Here is a 22,246-nt window from a genome sequence, read left to right as displayed (position 1 = left end):
TAAGCCTGAAGGAGGCTGAAAGTCACTGTGACACCAGTGGAGGGTATGCCTTTGCGAGGAAATTATCCCCAAGAATCCAGCGTAAACATCTCTGCTGATCACCCACGTCTCCAATTTCATTTGTTTTTCTAAAGCAAATTAAAATTGCTCATTTTCATCAGAAACTCAGGAGAAATTCAAATCCAGTTTGAACCAGTCGTCTTGCCAGACAGTATTAGCTTAAAATAGAAATGTTTATCATGATGGCGGCCTTTAAAAGTCTTTCTAATGTCTGTTTAATGCAGATGTCTCAGTGCTCTTCTCTTCTCACTCTTTCTTTTTTTTTTTAATGTTTCAGAGTCGGCCACTGCCATGCATCGGCTGATTTGACGTTGTGACAGGCCTTGAGAGGCAAGGATACACAGTGTCCTTATTCTGTCACCTTCCCCCATTGGCTTTGACTGGCCCTAACACTTGCATTCAAGCCCCTACAGCACAGCCAATAAATCACTGTCTTCTGATACAATACAAGAGAAAGTTTGCTCAAGGAGCTCAGCTCAGACGTTATCAGTGTTTGGTCCTGATCTATTTTGGTCCTCTCCTTTTCAGTTGCTGTATGCCTGGCATGAAAGGATAGCTGCGCCAGTGGCTCAAACTGTGATGAAAACTGATGTTCTTTGCTGCATTAACGCTGTGGACGATAATCAAAGAGCTCTTTCTTTTTGTTTCTGGCATTTCATCCACAGATGCTTGCTCTCACCTCTGAGGAATGTGTCCACATGATTATTCACATGATGTGCACACACTTACACATCGTGACCTTTTGTCATGTAACCGAGATGAGAGTGGCACTTCATATTCTATCTCAAGACCATCCCCAGGGAAGCTTTATGGCTGATGGATGTTCCCCCAGGTACATGTGTCCTCCTCAAAGAGTCACCCATTAATCTTTGAGCACTCCCCATCTATGCAATATCATCAGCTCTCACAGCCAACCTCATCATATATGCAGTGACAAATTGGTAGAGCTGTAGAATGACCCAATGTCAATTTACATTGTAATGTATCCATGGATGACTTATGAGACATGAATAAGAAGGAGGCCCACTAGGAGGAAGACACCCAGACTCAAAGTTGCAGACGTTTTTATTTATAATGGGTTTTGGCCTACACTCATACTGTACATGGCATTAGGGCTTTAAAAACAAGCTTGTTTCTCTAACTTTTTGATCATTTATAGCTCCAATGCATTTCTTTTGTTTGCACTTTCCCTGCCCATCTAATATTTTGTGTCTTTGCTGATAGTTTTTGCACTGTTGAAATTAGTTCTTTGTCTCTTTCGAAGAGTCCATTCAGTAATCCATCCATGAATGTATTACAAGGCACATGCTAGTTAAAGTCAGGAGTTGGGCTGCAATGCAGCAAATGAATGAGACCCGGCTGGCATATACCATCAAAATGTCAATACAAAGCTCCTGTGCCGTGATGGATCTGCTCAACTTAAAAGAATGGGTGTCAGATGGAGATGATTGAAGGTGTTTGGAGCTGGAATGTCACCGAGAGAAAACTGGGGAATGGAAATGATTGCATAGGTAGAAATGAAAACCGATTGGATGGCAAAATACGTTTTTGTCAGCAAATCAAGCACTTTTATGCAAATTCGGGCAAGCAATTTTTCATTTATTCACACATCTGTCATCTCAGTCAGACCTCAGACATCAAGCATGCAAAAAAAGGCAGTGTTTGCCAGACAGCGAGGAGCCAAAGGCGACAATTTGCATAGAAAATGGCCACATGCGATTGGCTGAAAGTGATGAATAAACAAATTAGCTAGATCTGAGGTTTAAGGGTTGGACCTTTGCAAAATCAGTCTCTTTGGACAATAGCTAGTTAATACAAGCTGTCAGAACACTCCTGTGTTACTTTGTGAATTTTTCCATTTTTTAAATTTGTGCAGTGGTGTGTAATAGTTTCCTTCAGCTAATCTTTTAACCATCCTAAATATGGCTAATATATCCTTGTCCATATTTAATCAATTCATGGACTGGTCAGAAATTTGCCTTATATCAGAGTTTATAGTAAAATCTGTCAGTCACCTGGCTGTGCTCATTCTGTGGCGGTTCAGCTATAAATGCCAGGATTTTTTCAGATAATGAAATGATCATTTACACTGTCAAACAAGCTGGGCAGACTGTTACTGATTTATCATATAAACAACATCCCCATTGTAAAACTCCATACTACAAAACCCCAACCTGTGAAGTGCTCATGACAGGTGGGAAACATTTATGCTACACAACTGGCATCTATGGGGTATTTCTTCAGTTTTCTCCGGGTACTCTCACTTCCTCCCGCAGTCCAATGAATGCATGGGATTAGGTTGGCTGTGGGCATGAAGGTGAGCATAGACGGTCATGTTATGTCTGTCTGTGTTAGACCTACAAAAGATTGTTAACCTGGCCAGGGTGTACCCTGCCTCTCACCCTATGACTGGATGGTGTATTCATACTATGCACTTAAATTATGTATAACCTGACTGGACTGATACTTGAGCCATAAGTCTATTCTTAGGCACTCATAGTTTCAATTCAGTTCAGTTCAGTTGTATTCATATATAATAATAATATTATATATTTATCACAACAACAGTCATCTCAAGGTGCTTTATATTGCAAGGTAAGGATGCTACAATGATACAGAGAAAACCTTAACAATCAATTGACCCCCTCTGAGCAACCACTTGGTAACAGTGGGAAGGAAAAACCTCCTTTGAACAGGAAGAAACTTCCTGCAGAACCAGACTAAACAAAAACTGTTTAGTTGAGCTAGTTTTCAAAGTAGTCTCCTCATACATCTTCCAAAGCAGCTTCTACTTTTTACCCAGTGGAAGGTGTGAAACTGGAAGTTGTTGACATGATTATTTATTTTGGAGGAAGAGAAGACGCAGAGGACCAAAGCATGCTTTCTGGTTGGGTGGTAAACTGTTTATGTTTGATAGGTCAAAGTAATGTAAGAGGGTACACACGATGCTCTCCACAATGCGGGCCATATGTGAACTGTTTTGCTCCAGGTAGAAAATAGGTAGCCTGATTTCTGGGGACAAATTTACTGTGCAAAATCAATGTTCATGTCAAAAAAAACAACTAGCTCATGCTGCTCTTATCACATGACTGCTGACTCTTTCATTTACTGTGCAACTGCTGTTTGATTAGGACCATTGCAAAGTTGCAGGTGAACTCATACAAGTGATTAGACTTCCAGGGAGCACTTCAAATATAACAGAAGCACTGGAAGTCGTCCATATGTGTGCAAAGAAATGAAAAACTGATTTTTAAATTTAAATCAGGTATGGGTTTTGATTTTTTTAAGAAACTTTTGATCAGACCTTGTATTGCTCCACAGAAAATTAACTCTTATAGGAGCACGCAGCATTACCCCGCTGTACTCAAATCTTTGCTTTTCAGCTTTGCAAACAGTTTAAGGTCTTCTGAGAGCACAACAACAATGCTGTTGTTAAATTGAGAACTATAGCCTTTTAATCCCTTTACACTTGTGAATTTTTAATGTGAAAGTAGCAGAAGATCCAATTTGCACTTGAACAACAATTAGGAAAAAGAGAGCTGAACAAATGTACATTTATTGAGGTCAGCTTGGTTTTTATTTTACTCTAGAGAAATTTAGAGACGATTTCTGTGGGGCTTGGGGCAGAGGGGATCCGCCTTCGTTTTAAAAGTGAAAATATTAGATAACCCTGGAGATCAGGGAGCCTGTTCCATCTGGTTAACGCTGCAGCTCAGAAGCTTTAGAGTTTGTTTTGTGTCAGCAAGGTTGAAAGAGCAGCTCAGCGGGAGAGAAAGACAGAGGCCAAGAGGGAGAAAGTAGAAAGAGGTGGGAGAAGGGGAGGCCTGGGTCAAGTCCTCAAAGCGCCGGACTGTTCTACTTAAAAATCTTTAAATAGGGTGATTCACTAGAATGCTTTGCTCTCATCTGTCTCTGCTCTTGTTGCAGCATCCTGGGATAAACCGGAGGCTGAGCATCAAGAGGAAAGTGGGTTGGGGGATGAACAGCAGGGCAGGTCATGTCATCACTAAAGGAGCAAATCAGATGTACCCAAACAGCCCGCGGGGATCAATAAAGGTTCTTCATTAGAGGATCACCGTCCTGAAAAAAGGACACAAATCCTGATAAACAACCGCCATACATAAAACATAAGCAAAGTCAAAGCAATAAGATAATGGATGCTGGGGAGACAGAATCGCTTTGGCAGCCAAACTCCATTTGTGTGTTCAGCAAGCTCGTTTACCTTCCTTCTGAATTCTTCCTGATTTCCCACTGTAGCTGATTGCCTCTAATTTCAGCCAAGCATCTGGGGAAGTGGATTCATCGGGGAACAAAGAAAGGAGACGACTGGTCTTTGGATAGGGGAATGCCAGCTAAATGATCTCCAGTGGACGTAGGCTTAAATGGAGGCTAAATGGCGACGCGGAACGCTCCTCTAGCTGAAGCTCATTACCCGCCTCTCAATCCCCCAAAGACCTGGCTCAGCTTCACACTGAGCACTTTCCTGCCAGGAGGAGGGTGATTACAACATTTTGCTCGACAAAGAGCTCCCTTCCCCCTCACTTTTCTCATCGTTTCCTGTCTTCTTCCTCTCCCTCCCTTTTTCTCAGTGGTCACCCCCTTTACTGCCTTGTTTCTTTCAGGCTCCCTTTCTCCTGCACCTCACAGGCACCCCAGGCGATTCATACTGACTGATTAGTCTTTTTATCCTGCCTATGATTACAACACTTAGAGACAGGAGCCTGTGAATGGTACAGGAGAATGTTTATTTGCTGGCAGACAATAGTGAATAAGCAGAATTATGAATCACACGTCGTCATGTAATCTAGACAACAACAATATTGGCAACAACAACAACACAAAAGTGTATGGAAATCAAAAGCAGTTTGAAAGTGAATCACAGGAGAGCCACATAATGGCAAGCAGATGGGATAAACACTGATGTATGCACAGGGTATCATCCAGCCAAGGAGGAGCGGAGGCCTACGCATTTCTCTGCCAAGGCTCGATGTACTCGAGACCCAGATGGGCAAAGATGTCCTTTTCAGTTGTAGCTGCCAGGAACTCTTTCTAGAGAGAGGACACACAAACACAAAGTCAGTGACTTGTGCAGGAATTTGTCTCTAAGTCACCAGTGCAGATCCGTGGATTCTCAACTTGAAGTTTCGCCATTCCACAAAATGTTCGTGCCTTGCGCTCACAGCCTCAACTGTGCTTGTATTTCAACTCATATCTCCACCACAAGCTGTCTTTCGATTTAAGATTTTATTCGCCTAGTGTGTGCCAAAGCTCAGACATGCTGTGATTCTGCAGATTTACATTTGAGCATCCACCTCCCTTCTAAACCCATAAAACCCCAACCTTGCTCTAAGTGATTGCTCTCTTCAGCAGATGAGTATTTTCCCTGGCGAATCACAACAGGGCTATTAACTACTGGCCATCTACCAGCGCCATGTGATGGGTTATGTCTTTATAGGAGTGGTGACAAGGCCTGACTCACCTTGGGTTCGAGACAGCCTGGAGAGAGAGGGGGCTGTGATTCTGACACGTTCTGCCCTCAAGTGCTAAACTGGACCTGACACGTTGCTGAGAGATGGCGGAAAAATCAAGAGCAAGTCAGCTCCCACAGCCAGCCAAAGGCAGAGATAACTGAGAGCAGCAAGTAGGAAGTGAAGAGAAGGGAAAACACTATAAGGCACAGCTCCCTTTATAATGGCTCGTTATTTATAATGCAAATGACACGTTTGGGTGGACTTTTTCAACTTGCAGTTTTTGCCATCATTTCTCTCAGGAATGGTTTCTTTGTTCAGAAAAGTTTAAAATGAAACAAGCAGTTTAAATAGATCACCTTAGCCACTCTATTTGGAAGTTAAAGTGTCAGTGTGCACATTGGAAAACTGTGATTACCCAACTGTCAAATAATGCACTAAAAAAAGTATACCAATGTTTTTGCCTTTCACTGATCTACAGTATAAATTTTCAGAAGTGGTTTGCAGTCTATGATCCTCAGCTAACCATAGACTGCAAGTAAGATATGTGGAGTCGCTTCAATTTTATTTATTTAGCACCAAATCACAACAACAGTCACCTTAAGAAAAAGACCGTACAATAATACAGAGAAAACCCCAAGAATCAGACGACTCCCTATGAGCAAGCACTTGGCAACAGTGTGAAAAAAAACTCATTTTCAAGAGGAAGAAACTTCCAGCAAAACCATACTCAACATCTATCTGCTGCCAACCTCCAGTTAAAGGGGAAATATGCAGATTCCCCAACCATATGACATTGCTGGAGGTTAGTGGCAGTTGCCAGGTGAAATTAGAGGCAAAGAGCATGCTACATCAAAAACTTTGTGCACCATGGCAAATACGTTCCCTTTGACTCTCTGAGCTGTAGTGAAACTACAGGGTGAAAATCAGAAATTAAAAGTGGAAGCTGTGCCCTTCTGCTGAAAAGATGTGTGTGCTGTATGCAAACTACAGGTGGCCAAAGTGATTGCAGAGGTTGTTGATGCTGTACCTTTATTGTAACCAGTTTTACGCCAGTGACTGCCAGCAATCTCCAGCAATCTCCAGCAACCACTCTCCAACTGGCTGCAGATTTAATTTCCTATCAACCAGTGGTTACCGGGGGTCACTGACAAGTCTAGGCCTGCATAAATGGGACATTAGCAATTGATTTCACAGTGACTACCAGCAACCATTTGTATCCAGTTTGGGAAGTTTTTTCCGTCATGACCTGTAGTTTCAGATGGTGCTAAGCCTGTGCAACTAAAACCTAAGACACCACAGCACCAACTTTACATTCACAGACTGGAGGCTTGTCATGTTGAGCCATACTCTGAATTATCCATCTTTTTGGCTCTAACTTCAGATGAATGTCTGAGACTATGAACTCATCAGCAGTGACTGAGCCTGACGGTAAAATAAAATAATGTAGCTGTTTCTGTGATGGATGAAGTTTGCATCACCTGTCTTTTCGTGCATTCAACAAAATAAAAGTAATGTCCATTCCCCGAAAGTTATAGACCCCTCAATCGCCGTCCTCCTCCCTTCACACAGACCAAAATCAGCAGATTTTACTGCAAGCGCACAAGAAAAAAGACACATTTTCTCTTTTTAGTCATTTTTTTAGTCATTTGTCATTTTTTAGTCAGGTTGGAGCATCTATTATCCTCTGACATCTTTAGTTCCTTGTGTTGTTGGTCTTGATGTTGCAGTACCTTGGGGATGATTGAAAAAAAATGGGCAAAACAAGTCCAGATTCAATAATCATGTTTCCTAAAATTAGATTAATATCTGTGGCTAGTCTCTTCAGTAGCACTCATTTTTTTCTCTTGCACAACACATTTAATCAGCACTGTCCAAAGAAATATTATCTCTCTTTCCCAAATAAAAGTGTGCTGTTGGTGAAACTGTATTACATTTCAGTAAAGCCATCCTGAGGCCCATTAACCAGTCCACCATTGCCTGTATTTTTCACTGTTCTCATAACCCTGAGCCCATTTATTGCTCTAACCACTCAAAACACATGAAATGCAGACGCACATCGCTGCAGTTTATGATGTGGCAAGCTATAGTGTATTAAACATACAGCTGATAAAAACTTAGAGGCAGGAGAAGAAAAGAGAGAACAAAGGAGAGTGTCACGGCCCGCTGTGACAGACCGTGTGGAGAGTGCGTGGAGGACTCAGGTGCGGACACGAGTGACACGGGAGTAAACTTTAAACAAAAGCGAGCCTTTTATTGTGGCTGGTAACGCAAGAGAAACAAACAAGAATAAGGGCAGCTCAAAAGCAATAACTAAACAGAAACCTAAACTGGGAATGAACTAAGGTAAGGCTATGAATACAACAGACCGGGCATGGAAACATGGAGGGTGGGAACACAGACGACGCGACACAGACTGTATGAAACACAGAGACTAAATACACATGAGGGATGATCAGGGGAAGTGGATGCACACGGGGAACACAGGTGACACTGATAATCATAACAAGACACGGCAGGAGTGAACGTAACACTGATGGGAGATGGGCAAAGTAAAACAGGAAGTACACAGAGGTTCAAACAGGAGGAGAGAGAGCACGGGGAGAACGCAGACATAACGGGCTGGGGAAAACATAGAATAAAACACAAAGAGAGACGAGGGCTCATAAATACACAGAGGGGCACACAGGGGGTAAGAGTCACGAAGGGAAAACACATAAGGAACAACGTAACAGATCAACCCAGGAAGCATGGCCTAAATAAAGAACAAAATACAAAAATACATGAAAACTAAGAATACTGGGCCCACATGGCCCAGGACCATGACAGGAGAGTGCTGAACAAAGCCAATGTGATTTGAAGTAAATACATATTTCTAACAACACATGGCAGGATTTATTGTCGAGAGGAAACAGAGGACAACTCGAAAGATCCGACTAAAGGAGAAAACACAAGACACAGATGAGATTCTCAACATTATCATTTTAGCCACTGTGCTGGATCAGGGCTAAAGCTGCACTGTCCACTTTTCTCAGTTCCTACAATCCTTACACGCCCTCAGGGAGACGTTGCTTTATTTACTTACCACAACACAGTGTGGTTCTCAGAGAGAAATCCACAAGCCTCGTGCACCTCTGGGTTCTTCCATTTGAGCAAGAAAAAGGAAATAATACTTGAAATGGCAAGCTTTATTCCAGAGCTGCTTGATGGACAAAAAAGGAACTTGGAGTTGAAGAACAGAGAAGCAGTTAATTAGAAAGAGAGGTTATCTGTCTGAGGCACTCATGTTGTCAGTGACTGGCAAGCCATCAGCACCACAAGCCAAAATGGCACCGGTGTATGTTACTGCGAGCCAGTGTCCTTGACTTAATAAGGCGCTAATCAGCTACATGTTTCTCTGTCGGCCGCGTAATGACATCCCTCATGGATGTGAGAGCATATCAGTTCCTGCAAAACATCTGCCCCTTCTCTGCTGCCCGTCATCCTCTCTCTGCCACCCGTCCCACTGCTTGATGGATGGAGCTGATGGATATGGCTGCCTGCCCTACTCCAGCCTTACTCAACTGACACATCAAAGAGAGAAAGGGAGACCGAGAGACACTGAGACAAAGAGACGAGAGGGAAAACTTGGATAGCTGTTCACACCTACCCAGCCAGCAAGCATCCAAAGGACAGAATCATGAAGGAAGCTCAATATCACTCCGAACTGGCACAATAGTCTCACCACTGAAAAATCAAAAACCTCCACAGCTACAACATACCAGCAGTAAAATATTCAAAGTTAGGGACATCCAATAACTTTACCTCATCAAGTGAACTCATTTGCATATGCTCTAAAATGTGTACTTCATCTTGTTTGCTTAAAACCAGATGTGGTGAGTAATAAAGTACAAATATTAGGTTAGAATCTCCAGGTATCTGAACTTTACTTGAATATTTATATTAACTTTTCAGTTTTACTTCCTATATTTTCAGACAAATATCTGTACTTTCTACTCTTTACATTTTTACAACAAGCTTGTTACTTTACATTCAACACATTTGATGGAAGTCATTTTTCCGGACTATTGTGCACTTTAAAAACATCAAATCGATTGAACCTAAATGGAGGGAACAATAATATATAAAAGACAATCCTATTGGTGTATCCATTATCAGGGCTTATTACGCATGACTGACATAAAAGACACAGAGATGAAAGAGACACAGAATACCTAATTTATACATTATTTATTGCACTATGGAGCTGATGGAGTTGAAATGGGCTGGAATGATCCGGAATAAACGAAGCTTTTTCAAACGGCTCAACAAATATCAGCAAACAAACAAACGGGTTATGTGCAGTTTGTGTATGCTAGCTAAAGCCATAGCTGTTGTATTTCACAGGGAGAGAAGAAAATGAGACATAAATTCATTCAGCGATGGAGAAAGAGGAAAATCGTTTGTTTTTAAAGGTAAAGACTGCTCAGTCACATTTTATAGACTGGAAATTTAAAGCATGCATAAAATTTCTGATTTCATTTTAGAGTTTACTTTTTATCATATACAGTAATGGATCAGTACGTGATGTGTTGTAGACGGTTTTTTCATATTGTGAAACATCCTGAAAAACAAATTGAAGTCTGAAAAGTTTTGAAAAGTGAATATTTTACAGCTGGATGAAAATACAACACAGGCTACACTGGTCACCTTTCAGTACTGTGCTGAAGTTTAGAGACTATTTTAGACTGGTGTAGAGAAGCTGTGGTGTGATCATGATCAGTGTTTGGTTTCAATGGTTACAGACACCAATTTGAATTTAAGATGATAATTAGATAAACTCAATGAATTCCACCTTTATACTAGCTTCATATTGTCTAGCAGTGATTAATTAGCCACAATAGCTCGTGTAGCATCTGCCTATATCTTGCTGAATTTCTTTACACAAAGTGCAGGAGTACAGCTCACCTATCACAGCCTGTACACACACAAAAAAAATCTATTAAAGCACACAATAGAAATTATTGTGGCCCATTTCTAAGTGATTTCTTTCCCCACACAACACTAGTACTATACAACCATTCTTACGGATCCCACACCTGCCAAATCTCACTTTAACCTTTGACTATTCTTATTTTCCTGTTTGGTGTGAAGCCAAAGTCATCCAGTATAAAGTATCTACATTACAGGCAACAGTAAATGGAGCTTTCTTTTGTATTTCCTTTTAGTTTTTCTTAGCTTGTATTCTCCCCATTAGAATTATATTAAGAGCTTAAATAAGATCGTATTCTTTTATTATTATTTATTATATTAATTTAACTTGAGGGCCAGTTAGCTTTGCAGAAAGATAGATGGTAGAAATATTATCCGAAGCACCATCTGTAAAAAAGGGCTCCGTCATCATTTGTGGCTCCATTTCAGCCAGTAGTGTTGGGGATCTTGTCAAACTTGATCGAATTTTGAATGTGAAAAAGTACAATCAGGTTTGATTCATCATGTAACACCATATGGAAAGTTTCTGACTGGCAACGGCTTCGTTTTTCAGCATCACAATGATCCCAAACACAGCATCAGTGGAGTAAACGCAAACCTAGATAGAAAACACACAGTCACTGTCAGCCATGGATTGGCCTCCCTTGACGAGGACGTCAAGACTAACAATGTGGTATCATGTTGACAGATAACACAACAAAAGGCAGCCAACAATCAGAGAAGAGCTTTGAATGTCCTTGAAGAAGCCTGGAGAACTATTATTAAAGACTACTTAAAGAAATGACGAGAAAGCTGCCAGAGCGAGCTCAGTCTGTTTTGAAGAATAAAGCTAATTGGAATTGTGTAAGCTCTGCGTTTGCCTGATATAGTGTGTTTTCATGTATGTTTATGCATATTTCAATAAATCACTTGTTTCCCATTTTTCTAGTAAAAGAAATGAAAGGTGGCCTAAGACATTTGCACAGTGCTCTACATCAAACCCTTTATGAATGAAGCCCCTGCTGCTCATCTTTCCTAACGCTTTTTGATTAACACAAGAATCAAGAGTTAGTGAAGTGGAACTACATGAGTTCAGTCTCATACGGAGCGACTGTATGTCAAAGCAGTCCAGCTGCCAGACCATAATGAGTTTGAATGGAATTTAAAATAATACATGTTGGAGTTCAACGTAGATCCTGCAAGAGCTGGACCTGCTTATAGAAATAAAGCTTTTACTACTTAACTACCAGTTCCTTTCAGCTTCAGCCTATTTGAGCTCACTGAAAATTTACTACCACGTTTTAGTTTCTGTGCTTATTTGAGTGAGGCAGCAAGTTGGTTCTTTAAAAAAAGAAAAGTGCGGTTTGCTTCACCAAAAAATACAAAACCAGGTCCCAAAAAAGCTGATGTTGGATAACCATAAGGCCAGAAAGTTGCATCTAGAGGAGTTATAGTTGAATGTGTAAACAGTGTGTAAACAAGCCACAGCTTTTAAACCAAACCCTTTACAGGCATTATCATGTCAGTGTTTCACAGCTTGTTGAGCCACTTGACAAAAAATATTTGATGCAGACATAAAATGTTTCATAGTGCAGGTGTTGATTGTTGCACCCAGTGCTTGGTCAGCCACTGATGGCTGTTCAGCTAGCAATGTCAGCTATTAGGACATGCAATTAAGAACTTAAATCATAAATAACAATTTAATATGTGGGAAATTGTCTTACCTAACTCTACTCTATTAGACGGAAAAATAGCTTTAAAAAAACAGAAGAGAACTGAGCTAAAGGTCATGCAGACAAGTATGCAAACACGACCTGAAATCTATGCAAATTCACCCACGTTGTATAAGCCCTTTAGTAGGGGAAATGTATCTGAACAAAACTTGACAGTGCTGTCATCTCACTTTCAGTACTGACTGTCTGCTCAGCCGCAGGAGCAATGACCATGTATCAAGAACACGAGTGTGGAGGTCAGACTGAATGGCAGACACAGACAAAGCTTTCAAAAGCATCCGTTTCACCATGTTGTATTTTCACGGCTCTAATGGTACAATGAGCACATTCAGAGTAAAGAATTTAATGTGTGAGTCCATCAACCTTTGAATAAAGAGTACAAGGATTCCATCACAGAAAGCACACTCAAAGGGCAGAAAGGAAGAGGACGGCTTTTCCCCCCCGCATAAATTTAAGATTATGAAATCAACTAATGTTCTCAGTCTGCTTTTTTTTTTTTTTTTTGCACTTTCGTCTTTTCTCTGACAGTTAGAAATAGTTAGAAATAGATCACTGTATTGCCAAGAGATCAAGAAAAAAAAACTATGATTGCCTCTAAGTTAATTTGTCTTTATTGCAGCACAAGGGAAAGGGCTGACAGGGGCAGAAAAAGTGGGAAGTCGATTACGCTCCTGTGTCTGCCTCCCCCAACGATCCGCACACCCACACTTCCCCTGTGCTCCGGTCTGCAAGAGCTCAGTGCACAGGACAGCCTGAGCAACCAAAGAGGGCACAGACACCTCACTAATCACACCAGCAATTAGTGCAAGCATCATAAAGCACCGCTGCCTATAAAACAGCTATTGAGTTTAGTGTTATCGTCATTACCCATCCTTCCCCGGCTTGCTAATCAGCTCGTGCACTGGGCAGAGAGGCAGATGGGTAGAAAATAATAAATTCCTAATCAGAAACAATGGGACTCTCACTTGACGTCCCTGGTGTTATGGCTCTCTGCTCCCGTGGAGGAGTAAACATTTGCAAATCAAAGTTATTTAGTTGATTAGGCTGCCCAAAGGCAATGAAAAGACACATCAAAGAGTCTGAGAGAAGTGTTGGATAAGATTTTTTTTTTCTGTGCACTGACAATGTTGCAAAGCAGCAGCAGTTTGACACTTTAAAAATTATATTTCCATTTGCCTATTTTGCCACTGATTATAGGAAGTAGCAATGACAGTTTCTAACAAATGTTTGCACAATGCTACACTTGAGCACTATTGTGTCTTGCTCAGCATGAATGCAAGATAAATCATTAGTCAGCGCATTTAACGTCTGCCCAATTTTATGGATAGCGTAACCCATTTAAAACAAGCTTCAAACATTCTCAAGTGCCTGTATGCAGAAAAATCCACATGAACAGTGCCGACATACTATATGCATGAAAGTGATATAATGTTAAGACCCCGTTTTAAGATGACTGAAAGCTTTTCTACTCTTTTTTTTTTTTTTGCTTTAACATGTCATTATAAAGTAAATGTTGTTTGCATTGCTATGAAATAATAACACCATCGGCCTCTAGACAGGGTCTCTGTGAGCCTTGCTTTCATTACACAATTCTGTCTGCCACCAGAAACAAAATCCATCCTTCCATTTTCTTCTGCTTATCCAATTCACATTTGCGGGAGGGCTGGAGCCTATTCCAGCTGGAAAAATCAATAGCGCAGCCAAACTAGGAAGAGGGAGATGTTTTTTGATTTTCTTGGTAGTTATGCACAGGTAGCTGAAATGGAGACTGGGTGACGAACTGAAGGAATTGCTAAAAAAAACCCAAAATATCCCTGCTGTTGGACGAGGCAAAGAAGGCTAAAAGGGAGACTCACAATAACCTAAAGCAAAAACAAGCATGATGATTTTATAGTATAAGTTGTACAGATAGTATTCACACCCAGAATTCAGCTGGCACATAGCACAAGCGAGTTATAAAACCTGTCTATTTATCCTCCTACTTACAAGCAGGCATTTTAATATGCTGCAGATACTTCAGTGGGCATGATTTCCTTCAGCAAATGTCATAGCAGTATTCCAAATATTTGCCTTTAACATTACGGAAGATGACTGAATACTTATGTACAGTAATGTGCTCTCAGATGTACTGGCAAAAGGCAACGAATGAGAAAAAAATCCAAAAATATGCAAAAGTTATGAATGCAGTACAAACAAAAGCCTGACTAGGAACACAAGTAAATGTGAGAATGTTCAAAGACAATCTGGTAATGTAAATTATTTTCTTAGCCGCAGAGGCAACATGCTTAGTCATAGAAAATCCTTTGTTTTTCTATGCTACAGTTAGCATATTAAATCTAAATTAAAAAATACTTCACCTCTAATTAAAGTCACACTAAGCTCATGAGTACAATTCAGTGATTTGCAATATTTTTTTAAAAATAAACAGCAGCTTTTCTTGCACTTCTCGAGCCACAATGAGGCGTACCAGGAAACCAGTTTGTCAGTTTTGAATTTGCTTAGCATAGAGACTGCATAGAAACTAGTGATCACTACGGAAAGACGCACCTGACCAATTGGCAAGTGGTTGCTGGAGATTGCTGGTAGTTGCTAGCTAAATGTGGTCGTAAAAACTTTTATGGAGCTGCACTGATAAAAGAAGATTCCCACGTTCACTCGTAGTCTCTATGCAAGATGCTGACTTCTCTATGATTACTCACCACCACTGAGCGGTATTGAAATAAATAAAATATTGAAATAAATAAAAGTAAATAAAATAAAATAAAAAAGTAAATCTAACGCAAACTGGAAACAGTATCCTTCACCTTCAAACTAAAAGTCGCATCTTTTGAAGGATTTTGTGGTGATGGTAAGCTAAAACCTTTATTTTGAAGGTAAATATTCTGCAAGCGACCATAACAATCACAAAGACATTTTTGTTACACTAACCTATTTTTGACTATCTGCAAACCTTCAGCAACCACTCTCCAACCAGTCAGGGAATACACATTTTTTCCTGGTGACTGCAGATTGGCAAAGGGTGTCTGACTAGTCTGTGCTACTGAGGTCTTAGTTATTGACAACCAAACTGTTTAGATAGGTTAGAGAAAAAATTATGTTTATATGAGATCAGAGAAGTGACACTATAGTGTGATGCCAAGGGGATCTTGCTCAAGGGTCCTAGGAAGGGAGATTGAGCTCATGTAACTGCCTGAGTGATAGGTTTGACTCCTATGTCTGACATATGTTGGGCCTTAATTTTCTTTCTTTGCTCTTTTCTTCTGTCCAGTATCTACTGTCAGTTTGCCCCTCGACATTTGTTAGGCACTGAAAATATCATGCACAGCTAAACCCAACAAAGCCAAGCTACATGTGAATCACATTTAAAATATTATTTTTCTTTTACACACAAATAATAATAACACTGCTGGCCATCTAATAGTATTTTAAAACAACCTTTGCACTCCTTGATGTTTATTTGCTGCCAGGCATGTCATTTCCATTTGCTCCATAACCACTGACACGAAGTTCATCACTTGGCAGGTGTCTTGTGGATTGTAGGAGATTTCTCCCACAACTGTACAAATTTGCAGCTCCTGTAATTGTAGCTTGACTCATCCTCATGTGGACCCAAACAGAAACCTCTTCTAATGATAACAATAAATTAAGTTTTTCTGCTCCACTGAAGCCCATAAATAATTAATTGGTTTGTTGACGAGGGGATGGTTTAGCATGACCAATTTGCTTCCTGCTACAGACAGTGTGATCAGATGCTGCTGACTCAGCAATCCGCTCATTCTGGTCAATTAGAAACAGCACATTAGCAAAATATGAGCTTTGTTTAGAATGTTTTTATGACACATTTTCTCATTGATAGGAGCCGAGAGCTCAGGAATCATTTCATTGGGCACTACACTGAAAAAATGGAATGTTATATAAGCAGAGAACATCTGAAGGTTAGACATGCTTTTTATTTGTTTTTGTTTCTAATGTCTCTGTAAAGCACTTTGAATCACCTTGTTGTTGAATTGTGCTATACAAATAAATTTGCCTTGCCTTGCCTTGCCTTGCCTTGCCATGTAAGCATCTCTATACCTAATCACAGTTTTGGACATGCATCCAAGCCATCTTTGCTTATATTATGCACTGCCAATATTACACTTTATTGGGTCCATTTTTGTCTTCAGAGTTGCTTTAATTCTTCGTGGAAGAGATTTAGTGAGGTGATAAAGGGTTGGTGCTAATCTCCTGTTCCATTACATCCCAAAGGTGTTCTGCTGAGTTGAGATCTGATGGCGGTGGAGGCCATTTAATTACAGGGAACTCATTGTCATGTTCAAGAGGGTTTGAGATAATTTACAATTTGTGACATGGTGCATTATCCTGCTGGTAGCAAACATCAGAAGTTGGAAACCCTGTGGTCATAAGGGGGTGGACACGGTCAACAACAATACTCAGGTAGGTTGTGGTGTTTAACAGATGTTCCAAAAAATATGCCGTATGCCATTACACCACCAGAAGCCTATAAGCCATTGACTCAAGGCAGTGTGGATCAGCATGTCTCATGCTATCTATTCTCAATTCTAACCCCACCATCTGAATTTCACAGTGGACTCATCAGACCAACAAATATTTATTTTTCTAATCTTCTGTTGTCCAAATTTAGTGCTGACAAAAATGCCGATCATGTTGTTGTCTTCTGCTGCTATAACCCATCAGCTACTCATTGGATATTTTTTGGACTGTTCTCTTTAGATTCTAGAGATGGTTGTGCAGGAGAATCCAAGTTGATCAGGGATGTCTGAATTACCCAGACCAGCCAGTCTGGCACCAGCTGCAAAGAAAATCACTTGAATCCTATTCTGATGCTCATTTTAAACTTCACTGTGTTGTCTTGACCATGTCTACATGCCTAAATGCATTTAGTTGCTCCCATGTGACTGGTTCTTTAGACATTTAGGTTAACATAACAACAGTACCTAATGATGTGGGCAGTGAGTGTAGAGTACAATGCAAGTATTGAGCTATTTGTCCTCTCTTTATTTTTCAGTTCAAAGGCAGCGGCAGACCTTTCTAAAAGTGGTCTTGTAGTTCTCCATGCTTTCTGAAGATCCTTCAAAGTTCATCTTTGGAAGCTACTTAAAGATATTACAAGAAAAGCTCGCCTAAGAGACTTCAAGCTGTGTTGAAGAATATGGTCATATCAAATATTTACTCTGAAGCTCATTAGAACTGTACAAATGTCATACTGGTTTTCCATTTATTTTTGTGGGTTTCAATAAATCACTGCAGCTATTTCCCTTTTTCCTAAAAAGGAAAAGAGGGGCATCTCAAGACTTGTGCACAGTACTCTATATTTTACTAATATCATACTATTATTACTGCACACTCACCCCCTTTATACTGAAAGAAAACCTGAAATAAAATTGAGTTCTTTCTATAAAATCAAGGACATCATCAGAAAGGCTTAATAAAAACCCTTTTTACATCTAGGTTCTGCTGATTAGACAATAATGTAAATGTTTTACCATTCTTAATGCAACTTTTGAGACTTTAAAATGAAAAATTTGGACTGTTGAGTGTTAATTATTCACTGTGATTAACCCTAGTGCCTGATTCTGGATGCGGTGAGACCAAATAAATCAGGCATGAGGGCACACGGGGTTCTGTTTTTATAACAGCGCACTGCCGTGTGCATTTTTCCCAGATGCCCATTGCTGTATTTTGTTAATAGAACTCATTTTGTATTTTGGGAAATCATTGTGGTGGTAAATGTACCACTGGAGAGTCAAAGGTGTGCAATATTGTGTGTCAGTCATAATCATGCAGTGCAGGGTAATTTGGATGTCAGAGCCTTGAATCGTGCGCTTCCGGAGAATCAGAGTTTCATGAAAGTGAAGGCAGCCATTTTCTATTATTTTCATGGCTTTAGTCTGCATATCAATTGATTCTAACAAACAACATGTTTAATTCTACAGCACTTCATCATCCAATGCAGAGCTATGCATCATGACGCCCAGAGTTAACAGGCTGTCGAGCCATCCTTCGTCTTGCAGCTCATGTACAGTTTCCTACTCTTCTCTTGGGATCTGAGAACATGTAGCCAAATATGTTATCTCCTCTAAAAGCGGTTTGATTTAAAGTACCATATATGTACCTTAGAGTCCCATTGGGAGAATCATTTATGGCAGTGAGTCTTTTGTGCTAGAGTTTTACTCCATTACAAAACTGCCTCAGTGCGATTGATCAAAGCAGACTCCTTTTAAAAGCAATGAAAGCGTTCTTATTTGACATGTTGAATCCAATGCACGGCCGGATTAATGGATTCCTCCTCATCACACCCTGGTTCTAATACAGTGTCATTGTTCCCAAAAGGTGACAAAAAAAAATCAGTCACCACATCCTGTTTCCTACATCATTACACATGTGGAGCTCTGGAGGAACTGTAGCTTGTCATCTTTGCTTTGCCCCCCCATATTTTGTCCAAGTGTTGGTTCTGCACACAGAAAATGCATCACCTCTGAGCAGGAGGACTCTGATCAACAAACAGTGCTCAGAATAGCTCCTAAATAACCCTTCATGAACTTGGTACAGGCTGAATCATCACATTACATCTACTGACAACAGAGTTGCTTAACACTTTTTACATAAATTTCTAAGCCTTGTTTTTCAAACCCTTGCACTTATATCACCATTCAGTGCACTTTACAATGTACACTGGCACCTAAACACATCGCAGCCTATAATACCAGAACATTTATGTCTTTCAATTCAGTCAGTAGATTTTTTTTTTTACCTGTTACGTTTGTTCTTTACAAACCAGCTCCATCTGGAGCAAACATCTGAAAGTAAGTGACACTTTCTCTCAAGCAGGCAGCAATGCACAGCTTTATCAGACATGGAAAGTTAACCAGATGTGCGAAACCATTCAGTCCATCTGCACCCTTGAAACTTTTTTCTTTTCTTGTGGCATTTTGTTTGAAAAAATGTATATTGTACAAAGCGTAAATAGAATCTTTGCACGGTTCATTCTAGTTCGTTCACAAGTCATAAATGGGCTAATTGCTGCCTCAATGGGAAAATAATGAACACTACAACTGAAATCAAACAGGATAAGTTAACCTCAACTATTTTCTAATGACTTGTAGTCATTAGCAATAGCAGACAATCTGTAGCGTGGTGGGGCATTTGTGGAAGCAACCTTACTGACGACAAACAGTTTGCAGTAACAGCAAAAGGTGTTTTTAACCTGTCCTGTTATAATTTCAATAACAACAGTAGCCTTCACTTAATGACTGTGCTCTCAAAAGTCAGCACAGCTTGGGTCAAAGTTCAGCTAATTTGAATAGATGGTTTCGCTGCTCGCACGTAGACTTGACCCTGGCACAACCACAACAGATAATATACGCAATTAGCTAACTACCTCATATAAACACCAAAAAATGCTATTGCACCACATGCTACTCTGTGTATGATGGTCTGCTGAAAGTAAAGCCTGGACTACATAACACTGCCATCTACATCAGTCTTTTAAAGTGACAGCATGCTGTGATTCAGTTATTCAGATATAGATCACTTGTATATTAACATTCCCAATTTAGATATACCCACGGCACTGACATAACAAGACAGAGTGCATGAGTAATATTGTAGTACGTTGTGCAATTTTTGACAGTAAATCAAAGCAAGATTAAAGTTGGGATTTCTTTTGGGTTTTTTTTACCACGGTAAGTTTATTTTGATCATTCACAAAGTCATCCTACATGTAAATTTAGGGTAAGCAAATTTTTACTTTCATCATTCTGTCACATTGCCGCTATTATAGCACAGCAAATGCACTTAACTCTTGTTTGAAAACACTTGCATGTGATGCTGCAGGTATGTGATAAACTACAAGCGGGACCATGAGAGGGAGACTGGCATCAGGTGTCTCATGTTCTTGCCGTAAAGAGCGTTCTCTTGAAGAACGGTGTATTTTAGCGAGCTGAACAATTCCAGATGCTGGAGAGACACATGCACAGTCTGAGAGAGTCTATTAATGTGAGGCACGCGTCGGGACTTAATGCTCCGTTGGATGTGATGCAAAAATGGTACAAGGTTACGAAAAGTAACCGCGGTGCACATTCAGACTGCAACTGACATGATTACATGCTATCGGAGTGCATGTCTAGAAGGGGTTGGAGCTGACAGTAACTCAGCCACTAGTGTGGAGCTCCACTGCAGATTCATTTAGTGATAATTGAGATTCAGCAAAGCCACTTTACTGTGAAAAATATGTTTATACATATCATATATGACGCTGTTGTGCAGTGAATCCTCCCACACTTTTTACCACAAGACAAGGCTAGAGCATCCCAGTGACTTTTTACTCAAGTGTCCGTGTAAATAAATCATCGGGTAAACTGAAACGAGAGCCTGGATGGAAGGGTGCCTGCACCACCGCAAGGGCTGTGTCAATTAATGTTAGATGACAAGCAGACAAGGTCCAACACCAGGCCTTCCTGAAACCTACTGCCATTCACTTTCATCAATAATGGACGAGGATCTGTCTCTTGAGTGAGCCAGCACATCCTGGATCAGCTCTCTCATTATTTTCTCTTTTTTTGTCCCCTTGTTCCATCTTCCAAGTTTACAGAGCAACTCATTTCTTCTCTTTGTGTAATTCCAGGAAAATAGTTTGCAGGTTGCAGGATTCAGGGATAATAGCCTTCTATTGAATGTTTTTTTCCTTTTTTTTTTTTTTTAGTAATGCAAAACACAGCCTCAATAGAATCTATAAATACTTCCCATCCTTTTTTCCACCAATTAAGCGCTGGTAACAGGCACTGTGTGGGTGGATGGGAGGCTGGAGAAGTGGAGGCAGATGTACACTGGTGTGGTGGTGATGGTGAAAAGGGTGTCAGGGGGAGAGAGGTAAGAGAATTAAAATGCAGTAAGTGAACAGATAATATTCATGCAATTATCCTGGATGTACTTTTCTTCTTTTAGAAATGCTCCTTCCTCTAAACATGTCCATCACTCGTTTCACCCCTAATTCCCCTTAATTTCAGTCTATTTTTCAACAGTTCCACATTCCCTCCTCTATCATTACCCCCTTCTGTCAAGCAGTAGCTGTCAATATGATTTATCAGTGATGCTAACTGATGTAGTTGTCCTACTGTGAAGGCTGATTAGATGACCATCCTGCTGCTACAGCCTTGTCAGGGACTACAGTCTTCAGGAACGGTAACAGCATTGCCCTGTCTCTGCCCTTCTCTTCATGTGTCACTCTTGCTTTTTTTCCTCCCTTGTTTCATTGTCATTGCTGTTTGCCTTCCCTTTAGCGAATTTCCATATTGAGTGTTAACATCAAACATCAGCCTCTGAAAACTGTCCGCATAAATTGAAAATTACAGCTGATTTTTTTGAAGCACGTTCCCATTCTTTACAGTGCTGTAGATTTGCCCTATATGCCCCAGAAAAACTGCAGGTGTTAGACATAAACAAATTCTACTCCATCTACATAAAATGATAAATTGGAACACAAGACCAAAGCACAAACTGTTTGTCAAGAAGCACTTAGAAGCACTCCATCACCGGAAAGTAGGATTCAGCATTGTGTTGCCCTTTATAGCAAGCATTGCATGGCTATTTATTTATTTATATAGTGCCAAATCAAAACAACAGTCTCATCATGGTGCTTAATATTGTAAGGTAAAGACCCTACAATAAGACTGAGAAACAGCAACAATCAGATGCAAGTATTTGAGACAGTGGGAAGGGAAATTAAAGAAGCCTCTATTAGAACCAGGCTCAGAGAGGGGCAGCCATCTGCTGTGACTGGTTGGGGGTGAGGGGCAAAAGAGACACTTTTGAAGTTAGCCAGAGACTGATAATAACTATCTATCCATTCTCTTCTGCTTATCCTTATGGGGGGTCTGAAGCCGATCTGAGCTGCCATAGGGCGAGAGGCGGCGTACACCCTGGAGAGGTCGCCAGTCTGTCGGAGGGCTAACGTAGAGGAGCAGACAACCATTTGCACTCACATTCACATGGGCAACTGAGAATCAACAATTA

The 22,246-nt window shown here is 40.4% G+C and overlaps 1 protein-coding gene across 1 annotated transcript in view; it reads right to left on the bottom strand.

Annotated features, from left to right (window-relative positions):
* Positions 1–4,838: 4,838 nt before the first annotated feature.
* Positions 4,839–22,246, bottom strand: part of dntt (deoxynucleotidyltransferase, terminal) — a 106,303-nt gene continuing 88,895 nt past the window's right edge. Inside the window, exon 11 of the mRNA XM_004554552.3 lies at positions 4,839–5,109. Within this exon, the coding sequence (XP_004554609.3) occupies positions 5,023–5,109 (87 nt within the window). The 3' untranslated portion in view covers positions 4,839–5,022. The remainder of the gene's footprint in view (positions 5,110–22,246) is intronic.

Source organism: Maylandia zebra, linkage group LG13 (assembly GCF_041146795.1).
Source record: "Maylandia zebra isolate NMK-2024a linkage group LG13, Mzebra_GT3a, whole genome shotgun sequence".
Lineage (NCBI taxonomy): Eukaryota > Metazoa > Chordata > Actinopteri > Cichliformes > Cichlidae > Maylandia > Maylandia zebra.
Note: the sequence above shows the minus strand (reverse complement) of the source record. Positions and strands in the feature narration are given on the sequence as shown.